The following is a 14,559-nucleotide window of genomic DNA, read 5'->3' on the forward strand; positions in this document are numbered from 1 at the left end:
CATCACTACACTCGAGCATCAAGATAAGTGAATAGTGCGTCGCAGTGATCACGTCTGATTCATGCGCTGATTGAAAATCGTTACGGCCGTCCAGAATACCCTCAATGGTCTATGGAGCTGCTCGTCTGCGGGTATACGGCCACAGAGGCAGCTGCCGACGCTGTGCCATCTTTGTGTCGGCGTGGGCGCGGGGGGTGAGTAGAGGGGAGATGAGCAATGGCACGGCCGGGTAAGGAGCGCGGACGGGCGGCGCCGGTCGTCCCGGCCGGTTCATCTCCTCCGAGACAGAGATAGCGACCGGATGATGGCGCCGCCGTCCCCGGCGGCCACTGTGGGCTTCCTCGGCTACGACCGCGCTGCAGTGGGCAGGGGCAGAGACCGTGGCCGCTCGGGTTAGCCATCCCGAAACAATGGTCGGGCAGTTAGTCTTGGTGGCGGACGCTGCTCTTAGCAGCTATTTCAGTCGCTGCGTGTTTTACAGTAAAATGGCGCGACGCTGGTAGTCATGAAATAAATTTTAGAAATAGTACTACCAGCGAGTCAGCAATGAGCTTTCTAAATTCTAGACAAAGTTTTAAGTAACCAAATTATATCCTGATTCTGAGCGACGCTGGCAGTTTGCCCTGTTTCGAACCATCGATCACGGGCTGCGAGTTTCGAGAACGCGGTCAGCTTTTCAGCTCACCTTGGCTAGCTCACCGTCTCACCTCCGGCCAGCTCATCATCTCACCCTCAGACCTCTCACGTTCAGACCGCTCGCTCCCCTGACGGACAGGTCGTTCATCAGGGCGGAGCGCGGCGCCGCCGAATGCAGGCTCACCTGGCGGCGCGGCGCGCTCTGAAGGAGCGTCTGGCGGCCGTCAGCTCCAGAGGGCAGCAGCCGGCTGCAGCGCCGCCCGGAGCCCACAAATGGAGAGTGATGATCGCCGGCCGGCGCCGCGGCCGCCGTGTGCATCCATCAATCACAGGGCCGGAGACTCGCCCGAGACTCGCCGGAGACTCGACGGAGCTCGACCGGCTCCCAGCTGTTGCATGACCTCCCTCCTCTCCCCCCCCCCGCGCCGGGAGCAGCCCAGCTCCTCTGACCGTCCGAGGCACGCGAGGTGCCGCGTCCGGCACCGATCTCGGCCTTGGAGTTGCCCGTTATCGACCCCATGGTCGGCAGACGGGGAGCGGGATCGCCGGCCACTCAACGGCGCTCCGCCGCTCAACACAGAACAGCCGGCCGCCGATACGGCCGTGCCGCCAGACAGTATATTCGGGAGACGCTCAGATGTGTGAACGATGCCGTTTGGGTGCAGGGAAGACTAAGCTGCACGACATGGCGCGCCTCTAGACCAAGAAATGTTAGAAGATAGGTCGGAATAAGTTAGCGAGAGAGATATCAGGTGAGGAATACTTCTGAACCGAATAGAAAAGCATGCAGTGGAAGCTTGGTTTCGTAAGTTGCGCTTCCACCGTAAAACATTTCCTGCGGCTGCGAGTAAGAATACGAGGAAGTGCTTTATAAAACTACTTAAAAAGTTGTTACTGACACCGCAGCTAAACGTTAAGATATTCAACAACTGAAAATAGTGAAAGATAGTCGATTAACCCTCCAGGCGGTGGGGGGGGGGGGGGCATTTTTTTGCCCCCCCTTTAGTTTTTTCGATATATCTCGAGAACCGTTGCGCCGATCGTCACCAAACTTTCAGTACCCTCCCGGGAGCAGCTAGCGCACATGGTGACAAAAATTTTTTCCAAAGGCTATGATAGGTTGGCCGCTAATGACGTCAGAGTGACGTCATTTTTGCCATTTTCGACCCAAAAAAAGGTTTCGCGGGAAGAGCTGTCAGGCCTACAGCTTTAGAGATACAGAAAAATGTGTTAAACATAAAAGGTGTGAAATTAAAAGGGCTACAAAACTGCTATTTCGGTTTTTCGAATTTTTTGGATTTTGACCCCCAAAAATCAAAAAATAGATTTTTTGAATATAATAGCCAAAAAATCCAAAAAAAAATTAATTTTGAAAACACCAGAATATATGTGATAGCCCCTACCGCCTTCTATCTACATACTAAATCTGAGATCGATACCTCTTTTTTTGGCCAAGTTATAGCGAAAAAACTGTTTAAAATTGATGACGTCAAATTTTCAAACTCAATTTTTAGCAATTCTAGACCTTGTAGCGCAAAACAAAGACCACCATTAGACTCCCCGTGACGAGCTGCATCGAATCAATACCCATTTTATGCAAAAATATCAACTTTGAAATTTGACCTTTTTTGACCTGACCTTGACCTGACCTCCACCAGAAAGTGACCTAAACCGTACCTGATGGTCTTATTACCAACACCATTGAGTTGGAAATGAAAAACTGGCCATAAAACATGCATCGCATAACCTTAGTAAAGTTGGGCTCATGTGGTGACCCTTGGTGACCTTTGGTGACCTAACCTGTGACCTGACCTGGTATGACCAGTGACCTCTAATAGCAACATATGTACTAGACAACTGACGCCTTATCGCTGATTTTCGACAAAATGCGTTTTACTCGGTGTTATAGCGCTTTCCCTAGAAGCCCCGTGAACGGTGAAACATTTTATCTTTGACCTGACCTGTGACGTCATCGGTGACCCCGAGGTCAATGAAATTTGGTTTCCTTCGACAAATTTGACAGGGCTATCGAACGCCGTTTGAATTTTCCGGATCCGTCCAGTAGTTTCGGAGATACGGGGGGGGGAAAAAAGTGCCCCCCCCCCCCCACCGCGCGGAAGGTGGCTGGTAGGCCCACCGCCTGCCGGGTTAAGTTAGGCGACACAGTGCGTCAACTTTTGCTGACTTGTCTTCAATAGTAGAACGAAATTCACCCGAGAGCTTAGCTACCATGGTTGCATTTAGCGTTTTGAAATATGCATCAAAGTAGGGAAAAGTTCTTTCAAAATCTGTGCTCTTCCGTGTACGGATGTTCGGAAAACAAGTACCAGGAAGCCATATATGGGAAGTGGCGCTGGGCAGCCACTACCAGAAACACGGAAACCTACCTCCGCGCCGTGAAATATGCATCCCATCCTTGTGGTTATTGAGCGAGCATCACAACGGCGCGCCGCAGAGAGCCAGATACAGCCGAGGCGAGCCGGAATCGGCGAATGGCTCCCCGGACAGTGATCAGGACGGGGACGATTCTTCAGTGCCAGCTGGGTGGCGGCGCGGCGGCCGCCGTCCGGATCAATTCTCCGGTGCGTTCAGTCGACTCGGCCCGGCCGGAGCCGACCGACCCGTCAGCGACAGCCGCCGGCGTAATTAAAATCAGCGGATTATGCTCCGTCAGAAGTTGGTGGCTGCCGGCGACCGGTGTGGCCGACAGCCGCCCGGGCGGTCAGCCGGCGGCGGGCGGCCGCCGCGGCAGCCGCCGGGATCCCTCACCAGGCCAGGTCAATATTGCCGGCCATCCATTTTCAGAGCGGCAGCACAAGAGTTAGACGAGCCCCGGCCGACTGCGCCGCCGGCGGCGAGACCAAACGAAAGCCGAAACGAGCCGCCTTACCTGCTCCGGTTCTGGGCCTGGACGGCGGCGACGTAAAACGATATGTACAGTCTACAGCAGAAGTAATGTGCGGTTTCAGTCATGGGTATGTTCTGCTTCTGAAGCTTAGGAACGATTAACCAGACTACAATGAAACTTTGAATGTAGCTTATATGTATCGTCAGTCGTCACCCTTGCAGCTGCAACTTAACCCTCGCCGGACCTATTGGTTTTCTACATACGCGCCGGCCGAGGGGGGGGGGGCGGGTACGACCCCCCCTCGCCGTTTCGCCCCTGATGGAGCTAGCGCGTCGCGGAAAAAACGAGCGTGTGCGCCGTTACGAGACGCAGAGATTGGTACCCGATTTTAAGGTCCTAGGTCAACCGGTGACCTCTGAGGTCAGGTCAAGTGCCCCAAGGTACGGTTCAGTTTTTGGTGAATAACTTCGCAAAAAACGGCCGCAGAGCGCCGATTTTGGCAGCATCGTGTTCGCCTTGCTCAGGCGCGTCGAATGATATACTTTTTGTCCAGGTCAGGTCAACTTGGGGTGTTGACCTCAGGTCAAGGTCAGGTCAGCACCCCCAGGTCACGAAGTTGGTCGAAAGAGGTCATGTCGCATATCATTCGATTCGGCAGGTCTTCCTGAGTCCATTGGTGGCTTTTCCGACTCGCTAGCTCAATTTGATCAAGAGTTATTGACGAAAAACTAATATGACCTTGATGACGTCATAAATGACGTCACGCAAGGTCAACATTGCAAAAGTGACGCATCTAACCTTGCAAGGAGTGCATCAAATCACGATTCTGTGTGCTTGAGATAGTTGGAGATCGTTCCCGGCGCCAGAATAGCAGTTTTCATTTTTCCCCATTGACTTATAATGGTGAGGTCACGAAAATGACCTGACCTCATATGACCTTTAGGAAAAATCCGAGATATACAAGTTGTGAGACTCATAATGGATACTAGATCCTGCAAGTTTCATTTCCCTGTGACATCTCCTCTGGCAGTGAGGGCGTTGTGAAGTTGCGACATCTGAAGACCGTGCAGAGGTTCACTTATGACGTCATAGGTCATTGACCTGACCTGACCCAAAAATGCGGTTGGTGTCAAAAGATCCGGCTTGAATCAAAGGTCAGGTATGCCAAGTTTCAGCTATCTATCGCCAGCGTGCTCGGAACTATCGCGAAAAAACCCTATGGGGGGGGCGGCACCCGCCCCCCCCCCCCCACTCGGCCGGCGAGGGTTAACCCGCGCCCCGCTGGGGGGGGGCAGAATCTGCCCCCCCCTCCCGTTTTTCGCCAATAACTTCTAAACGCGTTACGCCAGCGACGTCAAACTTTCAGTACCTTATCATACATCAATTTGACACGTTCCCTGAAAATTTGAGCGAAATCCGTCGGAAATTTTTTGAGAAATTGACGTTTTAGTGACGTCATGTTCGCCATTTTCGCCTCAAAAACGGCAAAATTTCAAACGCCGCTAACATCTTCATTTTTAAAGGAATCAAGACGTAACAAAAAAGGTTATACGTGATTCTACTTCGTTTATCGAATAGCTATCTCGGTTTTTTGAAAATTTTGGATTTTGGCCCAAATTTTTTTTCAAAAAACTGACTTTTTTGGGAAAATAATTATAAAATCCAAGATTTTGAGTGTATCGACAAAACCGGAATATATGTCAGAGAAGTGGTCTATGTGCACCTACATACCAATTTTTAGAAGAATCGGTTCAAAAATGTGGGAGTTATTCAAAATTTTATGACGTCACGACACACAAAAATTTTGAAAAATGATTTTTTGGAAGTTCTAGACCTCGTACGGACACAAAAATAGCACCATTCGATTCGCCGTGAAAAACTGCATCAGATAGACACCTTTTTAGGCCTTAACAACCAACTTCAAAATTTGACCTCACTTGACCTGACCTTGACCTGACCTCGACCTGAAATTCATCCAGAGGTGGTCCATATCACTTATTGAGTGTGCCTATTGAATTCTACGAGTAAAATGGCCCATGAAACATGTGTCGCACATGCCCTTTTCTATATTTTGTTTTTGGTGACCTGACCTGACCTGACCTTGACCTTGACCTTTGAATGACATTGTATGCAACGAATATTGTCTTGGCAGTCTAAGAACACGTTTTGGGCAATCAGTCTCAGTCCATTCTTCGGCAACTACGGTGCAGGGCCGATACTGTAGAAACTTGCATTTTGTACCCTTGACCTGACCTTGACCTGACCTCTGACCTACTGAAGCAAAAAAATTGGGCTCTTAAGATCCGCCTTGTTGAGAGCTTTCGATTGCCGTTTTCCCCGTCTTTCTACGACCATCGGTTCGGAAGTTAGACAGGGGGGGGGGCAGAATCTGCCCCCCCCCCCCCCCAGCAGGGCGCGTTGGCTGAATAGCCCAGCGGGGCGCAGGTTAAGCTATTGACATCTTCTTTTCGATCACTCCGCATTAAACAATTGCCAGTCAAAGCCAACCGTTGAGATTGGTAAAACCCTACATTACTTTAGCGGTGGGCTGTATGTAGCGGGGTTTCGCGGCGTTGCGGGGCTAACCGGGCAGTGTCTTTCGATAGTGAGCAAGAAAGCTCCGTCGGTGCGCTCCTAGAAGCCCATCTCTGTATCCAGCCCCTCGCGAACCCGTTCCGACTCTGACTCTATCTTTCCGGGGCGATCAATCATCGGAAACACATAGGCCAGGGTTAAGGAATGGGAGGAGGGATAAACAATAACCCATTATCCTTGATCATATTGAAATACGAACCCAACCCTACTAAACAAAGGTCCCACTCTCAAACAACAGCACCCGTCCTAGCTGAGGGTTATCTCCCACCGGATATACATGCCAATCATACGTTCATTTGCCCGTCCCCTCTCATTTCTGTCATACGCCCAGCCATACCTTATAAATTATCAGAGTTAACCATCTCTGATCCCTCCCCCTTTGCCTAACTTCCCCCGGTGGTGCTAAGGCGTGCGCAAGTCGTAATTAAGTCGTTGACCTTAGATTTCATTAACCGTTATCCCTTCATAACCACAATGCTCCGTACATCAAACGAACGCTTCATAATGCTCACGCTACACAATTAGAGATACGACCCACCACAGATTTCGGCACTCGACCCTCGCGTTACGCGACTTATTGCGGTCCATCCCATCACCATGGCGAATCACCTACACAAAAACATAAATGTCCTTCGGCCAGCGGTTCCGAGACTACGGCTCGCAGGACACTGTGTAGTCCGGTTTCCGCGGGGGACTTATTTGAAATTTGAGACCGGGGCTGGGTAACTAAGGTCCGTCCGGGCTGCCTGCGTCGTCTCCGTATAGCCGCGGTTTTCGGGCCAGCCCCCGGCGGCCGAAAGGGATTAGTCGTTCGTCGGCTTTACACGAATCCATGACTACCAGTTATGCCAAATTGCCTATAAGAAAACGAAACTAAGCGTACCACGGCCCGCGGTGGGCTTATCTAAACTTTGAAACCGGGCTGGGTAACTAGGTCCGTCCGGGCTGCCTGCATCGTCTCCGTATAGCCACGGCTTTTGAAACAGCACCGGCGACCGAACGGGTGAGCCTCCGTTGGCTTCACACAATCCACGACTACCAGCGTTATAGGTGCCCGAAGCCCTATCTATCCGTTGCTGGTAGTTAAGCTGTCGTCACAGACCTAACCGAAATGACCGCTGCACGGCCGGAGTAAATCGACTGACAGCGGGGTGGCCAGTACCGACTTACCGCGATCACCCGACTCGCATGCTTTGGTATTTAATGTTCACCCCCGTCCTGCAGCATCACACGTTTCTTCGCGGGACATTACTTAACCGGCGGCATACGTCTCCTCGCTGGGACGCCTGGGGTCCTAACCACCTCCGAAACTACCTACGTCGCTTATCGAATGTCATCCTGCGCTGATCACTCAATGGACCGATAGCGGACCTAACCTATCTTTTAAAACCGGGCGGGGTCACTAGGTCCCTCCGGGCTGCCTGCATCGTCTCCGTATAGCCACGGCTTTATGGGGCCCGCGCCGGCGACCGAACGGATTAGCCTTCGTCGGCTATGCACTCATCCTCAAAAATCGATCCTCAACTCGCTCTCACCCTTTCTCTTCACTTCGCGACTTATTGCACGTATCCAGGGCTTACCCAAGCGAGGCCTACTATTTAAGTGGGGTCTATCCGAGCTGAAATTCATTCAGTAAATCCGATTCCTCTACGTGTACAGTCTTCTTCCATTTCACTCGCTTCTCATCTCCCTCCTAACCCGTAGCCGCGTCGGTGGATTCTCCACGCACAGGGGCGTGACGTGCATCATCTATCTCCCCGGTTCCATCCCTTGCAGTGTCCATGTAGAATAAAATTACATATATTTCGTGTGCAACAAGGTCTAGTGTGTTGCTTGTGTGCGGACCGTTGGTAAATTGATTAGTGGAGTGCCAGGAAATCCGCTGGCAAGGGCATTTGGGAGTCAACCGGAGGAGCTCCAGTATCGGTTGGGCTAGGGAGGTCCTGTATGTGTTGTGTATAATCGCTATCGTTTGGACCGTGGGATAATTCGGGGAGGATGGAGTGCCAGGAAATCCACTGGCAAGGGCACTTAGGAGTCAACCGGAGAAGCTCCAGTATCGGTTAGGTCAGGGAGGTCCTGTGTGTATTGTGTGTAATCGCTATTGTTTGGACCGTGGGATAATTTGGGGAGGATGGAGTGCCAGGAAATCCACTGGCAAGGGCACTTAGGAGTCAACCGGAGAAGCTCCAGTATCGGTTTGGCTAGGGAGGTCCTGTATGTGTTGTGTATAATCGCTATCGTTTGGACCGTGGGATAATTCGGGGAGGATGGAGTGCCAGGAAATCCACTGGCACGGGCACTTAGGAGTCAACCGGAGAAGCTCCAGTATCGGTTAGGTCAAGGAGGTCCTGTGTGTATTGTGTGTAATCGCTATTGTTTGGACCGTGGGATAATTTGGGGAGGATGGAGTGCCAGGAAATCCACTGGCAAGGGCACTTAGGAGTCAACCGGAGAAGCTCCAGTATCGGTTAGGCTAGGGAGGTCCTGTGTGTATTGTGTGTGTAATCGCTTTTGTTTGGACCGTGGGATAATTTGGGGAGGATGTAGTGCCAGGAAATCCACTGGCAAGGGCATTTGGGAGTCAACCGGAGGAGCTCCAGTATCGGTTGGGCTAGGGAGGTCTGTATGTGTTGTGTATAATCGCTTTGTGCACTGTGTAAAATCAGCAGATAAAGAGAACTGATCGTTGTAAATTACTCTGGCCAGACACCTTGGAAACGACCTCTTTTCTGACTGTTGGTTAGCATATGACCTTTTATGCTCCATCCTCCGATCCCTGCCCCTTCAGCACTACTCACAATCGTATTTCAATATTTACAAGTCCCATTTATTTACATACTCCGACGCAACACCTTAAATTCCCTTGCACGTCAAATTTAAAGGAAAGATTCTGGGCCCAGGCCGCCCATCAACTGAGCCCCACAAGCCGCGCGGTGCGGTACACAGTCGCCCGTCCCTTTCCCGACTCCCCACGGTGCATAATCCCCTCCGTCCGCCTTAATCACCACGGGGCGCCGGACGAGGGTCCACGTCGGCACGCGTCTCGCACCACGCGCACAGTTACATAATTGACCGAATCGAATTGTGAACTTAAGCTACCTAGACTGAAAGTCCCAAGAATAAATTGAGCTAACTAAACTGAATGGCCTAAAATATTGCGGACGACACCAAAAAGGGGAATATAATGTGGCTCACATAGCAGTAACGAGGGGGGGGGGTTACTTGAAGGATTTAGGGACTAGGTGCGCACCCGTGTTCACCGCGTGACCTTACTTGAGATGGAGTCGCTGACATGATGGTCGTGTCCGTCCAGCGCCCGGCCCGGCGGCCAGAGCCGCCGCCGGCGCCGTGATGCCAGCCGCTGGTGTCTCGTGGGCTGTCCGCGATGTCAGACGAGAGACGTGGGCCGATAGAGTGCGAGAGGCGCCGAATCAGTCGTCCCAGAGAGTGCCAGAGAGCGTTCCAGTTCCGTTTCATCAACTTATACTTTTGATGACGTCATACTTCAGAGGGCCGGGCAGTATCTCCTTGTCCAATCTTCGTCCTCCATTCTCAGAAAGTGCGTTTGGCTCCGCCTTCAAACGTTCGTGATTTGCTGAAGTTCGGCACCCCCGGCCATGGCAGTCGCACCCTTTCACGCAGCGATCGGATGGAACTCGCCGCCGGCGATTTGCGCCGCCTGAGGCGCCAGGTGTCGGCCGGCTCTGCGCCCTCCTTTCTTGTTTTTAGTCCTGCGCTCCCCCCTGCTTTGAATGTCTCCGGCCAGGTGTCCTTCTTCCATGGCGGTGACCGAGTTCATTTCATCCTGTTTTCGTACAAACCGGGTCGGTCCCCGCTCCCCTTTCTTGTTTTGGTTCAAATCAGGGCCGGTCTGCACTCCCCTCTCCTTGTTCTTCTCTTCTGGCGGGGTGCCGAGCGTGGGACAGAGTCTTGTTTTCCAACGGCTAAACTGATTAATGGCTCGACACCGGCAGGATAGTGCGTTTCGGTATGCTATTTGTTGGCTTCAGATCCGGGTTCTCATGAAGTGGGGTGGTCATCTATAGAGGACCCCTGTTTGTCAGAGCCGACTGCGCCGTCTGTGTGGACGCCAGCTGGGACGGAGAGAGGGTATCACAGCCGATTTAGCCGGCTGACCGTGTCTGTGCGGCGCTCGCAGATGGCCGTGTTTCAGCTTGTGGCACAGCTTGCAGTTCAGCATGAAAGATGAAAAAAATGTAACGCATCTGCGTTACATGTACATACAGACTGTATGGAGCATTACCTACAGGCTTATAAAGTTGAAATCTTTGTTAAATCATACATGTTTTGACGATTGTTTACCTAAATGATTTGCCATAGTACGAATTGTAGCTGAACGGGCAGGCGTTTCGTACTAACATTTACACAAACCCATTATAAACATAGGATTTGCCATAGATTAAATTATTCTGATGAAATTAACTCAGGGTACGATATTTTATTTGAGATATTATAGCTGTCACCTTTTGACCTTTTAGCGGTGTACGCTAGCTTCATTGATCAGCGAGCTATTAAAGTCTGATCCAGTTGTTTGCACACACCCTGTTCACTTCACGATAGTGCTATTACGAAAAGGTCAGTTTTCACAGGAAATGTCAGACGGAGGTGTAACCATTTACCAAATCCCTCTCCGTTTGCCCGTTGAGCAAGTAAGTGACGGTCAAACAGGCTTGACCAGCTGTCCATTTAGGTGACCATCCCAGTGGAACCCATAGCGTAAACGTTGGCCGCAGGGGCGCAGTGGCAGGCGAGGAAGAGGGCACTTTGTGAACTCTAGCTCCGGCGCATGTAGCGGAAACCCGTTTATCCCGGCAGACGGCGAAGCAGCTGAGCCCTTACCACCAGCAGCAGCGGCAGGAGAGGCCTCAGCTGCGCCTATCCTCCCACTCAGCTCCGTTCGCAGCTCCCCCTCGCTCCCCGCCCTCAGCTCCACCCCATCGCTCCCGAACACCATTCGTCAGCGGCTCTGCTCACCTCCAGCGGCTTTCCGACCGGGTACTGGACGGCCTCGCCCTCCGTCATGGCAGCCGCCTCGAAGCGGCCCTCCTCCATCCTGGCCTCGCGGCTCTCGTTGCGAGGCGTGCGGCTGCCCTCGTCCACGGCCAGGCTGTCCGACGACGGCGTCTTGAAGGCGATGATGGTCGGCTTGCGGCGCATGTAGCGGAAGCTCTTGGCCACCGATTTGTTCTGTGGATTCTGGGAGAGAGAGGTCGTGTTTTAGGATTTCATCGGAATGCATCTTTGAAAGCAAAAAAACTTGCGTCTGATGAAATGTTCTGTGAAGACCAATTTGTTGTCTTTACTGTACCTACGCAATTTCTTTGCAGCTAAAATCAACCGATGACCCGTTACAACGTGGCAAAATATAACCGTAACATGGTACCTAACGAAAAATAAGTCACATATCATATGCTATTACCATCACTTGATAAAAAAATTATCAAGAGCCTCGAAAAACATGAATTCTCTGACCAGGGAACTCGCTATAAACTAAATGAAGAAAAAACTGAAAACCTTGTAGCTCCGAAATTCACATATTTATTGTGAATCCTAGAAAGCCGTTTTTTATTGTAAAGCAGGTGTTTTTTGAAAGGCAGTCCTTTATAACAAGTTCCTTGATAAGATGGTATTTTTAAACGGCCTGCTAACGTCTCAAATCACACGTAACGACCACATTTTACCGATCAAATACCCCAGAAAGTCATGCCGGTTCAAATGGCATCTCCGGAGATGAGTTACGAGATCGGTTTTCCAGAGCGTGATCAGTTGGATCCATTATCAGAGTACGTTGTCATAAAAAGTGGTGCCACTCTCGGAAAATGATCAATAGGGGCCGACAGAGGTGTGGCAGTAAAGCGGGCCGCCGCGCGCCGCCGCTGTGAGAGTGGTCCGACTGAAATATGGAGGCCGTTCGTCACCGGACGAATCCCGAGCCGCCGCGCGGCACCGGTGCCTCCACTCCTCCCCTGCTCCTCTCAGCTCTGCACTCCTCCCTTCCCGTCTGGAGCGGACAGGCCCGGAGGGGCGGCAGAGCCCACCGACTGCTGGCCTTCGCGTGACGCGCCTAACACACATCTGACGACTATTTTAATGAAACGCGCAATCAGGATCGGAAAAAGTAATCACAAAGGAGCAGCGTCAGCAGCAAACTATCAAAGAAAGGAAGAGCTCTAAATGATTTCGTTTTATTAGTTTTTCTCGGGAGCGCGGGGTGACCGCTGAAATTGGAGAGCTTTGGATGAGATTACGTCCGAGACCGTGCCGTCTCAGAACTGGGAGTGCAGCTTAGAGTCGCGGCACCGGCCCGAGACGGGGGGGGGGGGGGGTGTCAGCGGGCAAACAGTCGGCACCGGGCGGGAGAGGCTGCCGTCACGCCACGCCCTCCGAGGGACTCACCATGTACGGCATGTTCTGCAGCTGGTTGCGCGCCTTGGCCAGGGCCGTCTCGTCAAACTTGGTCTCGGAGTTGGAGCGCATCTCGCCGCGGAGCCTGCCGAGCGGTCACACGGTTAGCACTCAACACTCGGCACTCAGTGCTCAGTGCTCAGCACTCGGCACTGAGCACTCGGCACTCGGCACTCGGCACTCGGCACTCGGCACTCAGCACTGGGCACTCGGCAGTTCCGTCACACTAAAGCCCGGAGCCAAAGAGGAGAGGAGATTGAAGTGAGGTGAAGGATGGAAAGAGAGACAGAAAAAAAAAAACGAAAAGGGACGAATTGCGAATAGTGAAAAGGAGTGGGCAGAAGTGAGGCAAGGACTATTTCGGGTTGCGAACTTCACCAGGCTCTCGAAGTGAGCACTCAATACAGTGCAATGTGTCCCAAGATGGCGCAATTTGGGCGTTTCTCATCGCCTTTCGGTCCATAGCCGACCGGCGGAGTCGGGTTATTGTTGTGGAATTTCGATGAGCACCGCCGTTTCATCTGGTCCGGCCACATTCAATTGCGCCTTCGCCACTAGCCGCCGAGAGAATTTCCCGCGGGACAGAGTGCCCGCTCGGGAGACAGAGGGCGTTTGGGAAAGATCATCCTACTGTCTCAATCCACCTGTAATTTTCTGGGGGAATCGTCTATTGCCGGACGAGAAAACAGTTGCACTATGTTATTTACATCAATTTGGTGGATCACTCACGCGTTCTTTATACTTCAGGTGGGGGATACGTCGTATACTGCTATACAATTATACGCATATTTCTAGTTGCAATTTTTAGTGATTGATATTTGGTGCTAAAAAGCGATAAATCGTGCGGTCGCTGCCTGCACCGGATGTCCCAGTGCGCTGCACGGAACGTCCCAGAGAGCCGCGCGAGATGTCCAATAGGGCTGCGCGGGATGTCCCAGAGAGTCGCGCGGGATGTCCCAGAGAGTCGCGCGGGATGTCCCAGAGATAGCCGCGCGGGATGTCCCAGTGAGCCTCCGTGGCTTGGCGTCTCTGTGTTACCGGAGCGCCGCCACCGGGATTAATTGCGCCTCCCTCGAACAAACACAATCAACTTTTCTTTCCAGACACACACAAAAACAGCAATTGGCGACCGGGGCTGGCCCCCGTCACGGGCCGAACCGGCGCAATCATTTTGGGACCTATTCAATCAATTTACGATACAGTTATTGGGTGTGGGTATGTAGTAGACAAATAGGTGGTCAAATGTTCTTGATGCAGCGGACAACATGTAGCCGTTAACCTTAATGAGCGTACTTAATTGGAAAGTGTTTACAAGATAGCGTGACAGATCTATTAAGTTGGTGAGGTAGTCGCTAACAATATTCTAATTTCGAAATAAATAGTTAATATCCTTGAATGTCACTAACTGTGTGCTTAGTGCCTAACTATCACGTAATTCAAGTTTTATCACCTGCCTTTTTACCCTTTGATTGAACGGCAAATTCTGCCGGCTTTCAATAATAAATTGACCAGCCACCATGATACAAAAACAAAAACACCTTGATACCAATCGTATAAATAACCCATCACAAGTTTTGATGAAAAGCAGACCCATTTGTCACCGAGCTCCTTGCCGAGGCAGCACTAACACTTACAGCAGCAGCTTCTGTCGCTTCTTCATCCTGTGCTCCATGTCCGGCAGCGAGCGGGCCTTCATCAGCGGCTGCTTCTTGTTGTTGAACATGATGCCCGGGGGCGCCAGACGATTTCCGTCCACCGGAGCCGCGACTGCAAACAGTCGTACACACAGGCATTAGAACACAGCGAACTAATCAGTGAATTACGTACTGATAATTTGAAAGCCATTTTCCCTTTTAGTCAGGAAATGTTATGTTTCCCAGGTGTAAGCTCAGCGCTCAGACCGATAACCCAATCATTCACATGTGTGTTTGTCCCTCTCTCACTACACATTGCTGGTGATCAGCACACGTTTTGCATCACCGTGTCCCCTGCCGGCTGTATGCAGCGGGTTCCAGCCGATGACAGCAGTGGCAGTAATCGCCTGCGTTCAC

General features: G+C 51.7%; 1 protein-coding gene across 1 annotated transcript in view; it reads right to left on the reverse strand.

The window, feature by feature from the left end:
* Positions 1 to 14,274, reverse strand: part of LOC122390883 (NADPH oxidase 5-like) — a 35,591-nt gene extending 21,317 nt beyond the window's left edge. Inside the window, exons 1-3 of the mRNA XM_043384310.1 lie at positions 14,143 to 14,274; positions 12,500 to 12,593; positions 11,078 to 11,299 (exon numbers count right to left, since the gene is read on the reverse strand). Coding sequence (XP_043240245.1) covers positions 11,078 to 11,299; positions 12,500 to 12,593; positions 14,143 to 14,231 — 405 coding nt within the window. The 5' untranslated portion in view covers positions 14,232 to 14,274. The remainder of the gene's footprint in view (positions 1 to 11,077; positions 11,300 to 12,499; positions 12,594 to 14,142) is intronic.
* Between the last annotated feature and the right edge of the window lie 285 nt (positions 14,275 to 14,559).

This window comes from Amphibalanus amphitrite, unplaced genomic scaffold, assembly GCF_019059575.1.
Source record: "Amphibalanus amphitrite isolate SeventyFive unplaced genomic scaffold, NRLGWU_Aamphi_draft 000413F_arrow, whole genome shotgun sequence".
Classification (NCBI taxonomy): Eukaryota; Metazoa; Arthropoda; class Thecostraca; order Balanomorpha; family Balanidae; genus Amphibalanus; species Amphibalanus amphitrite.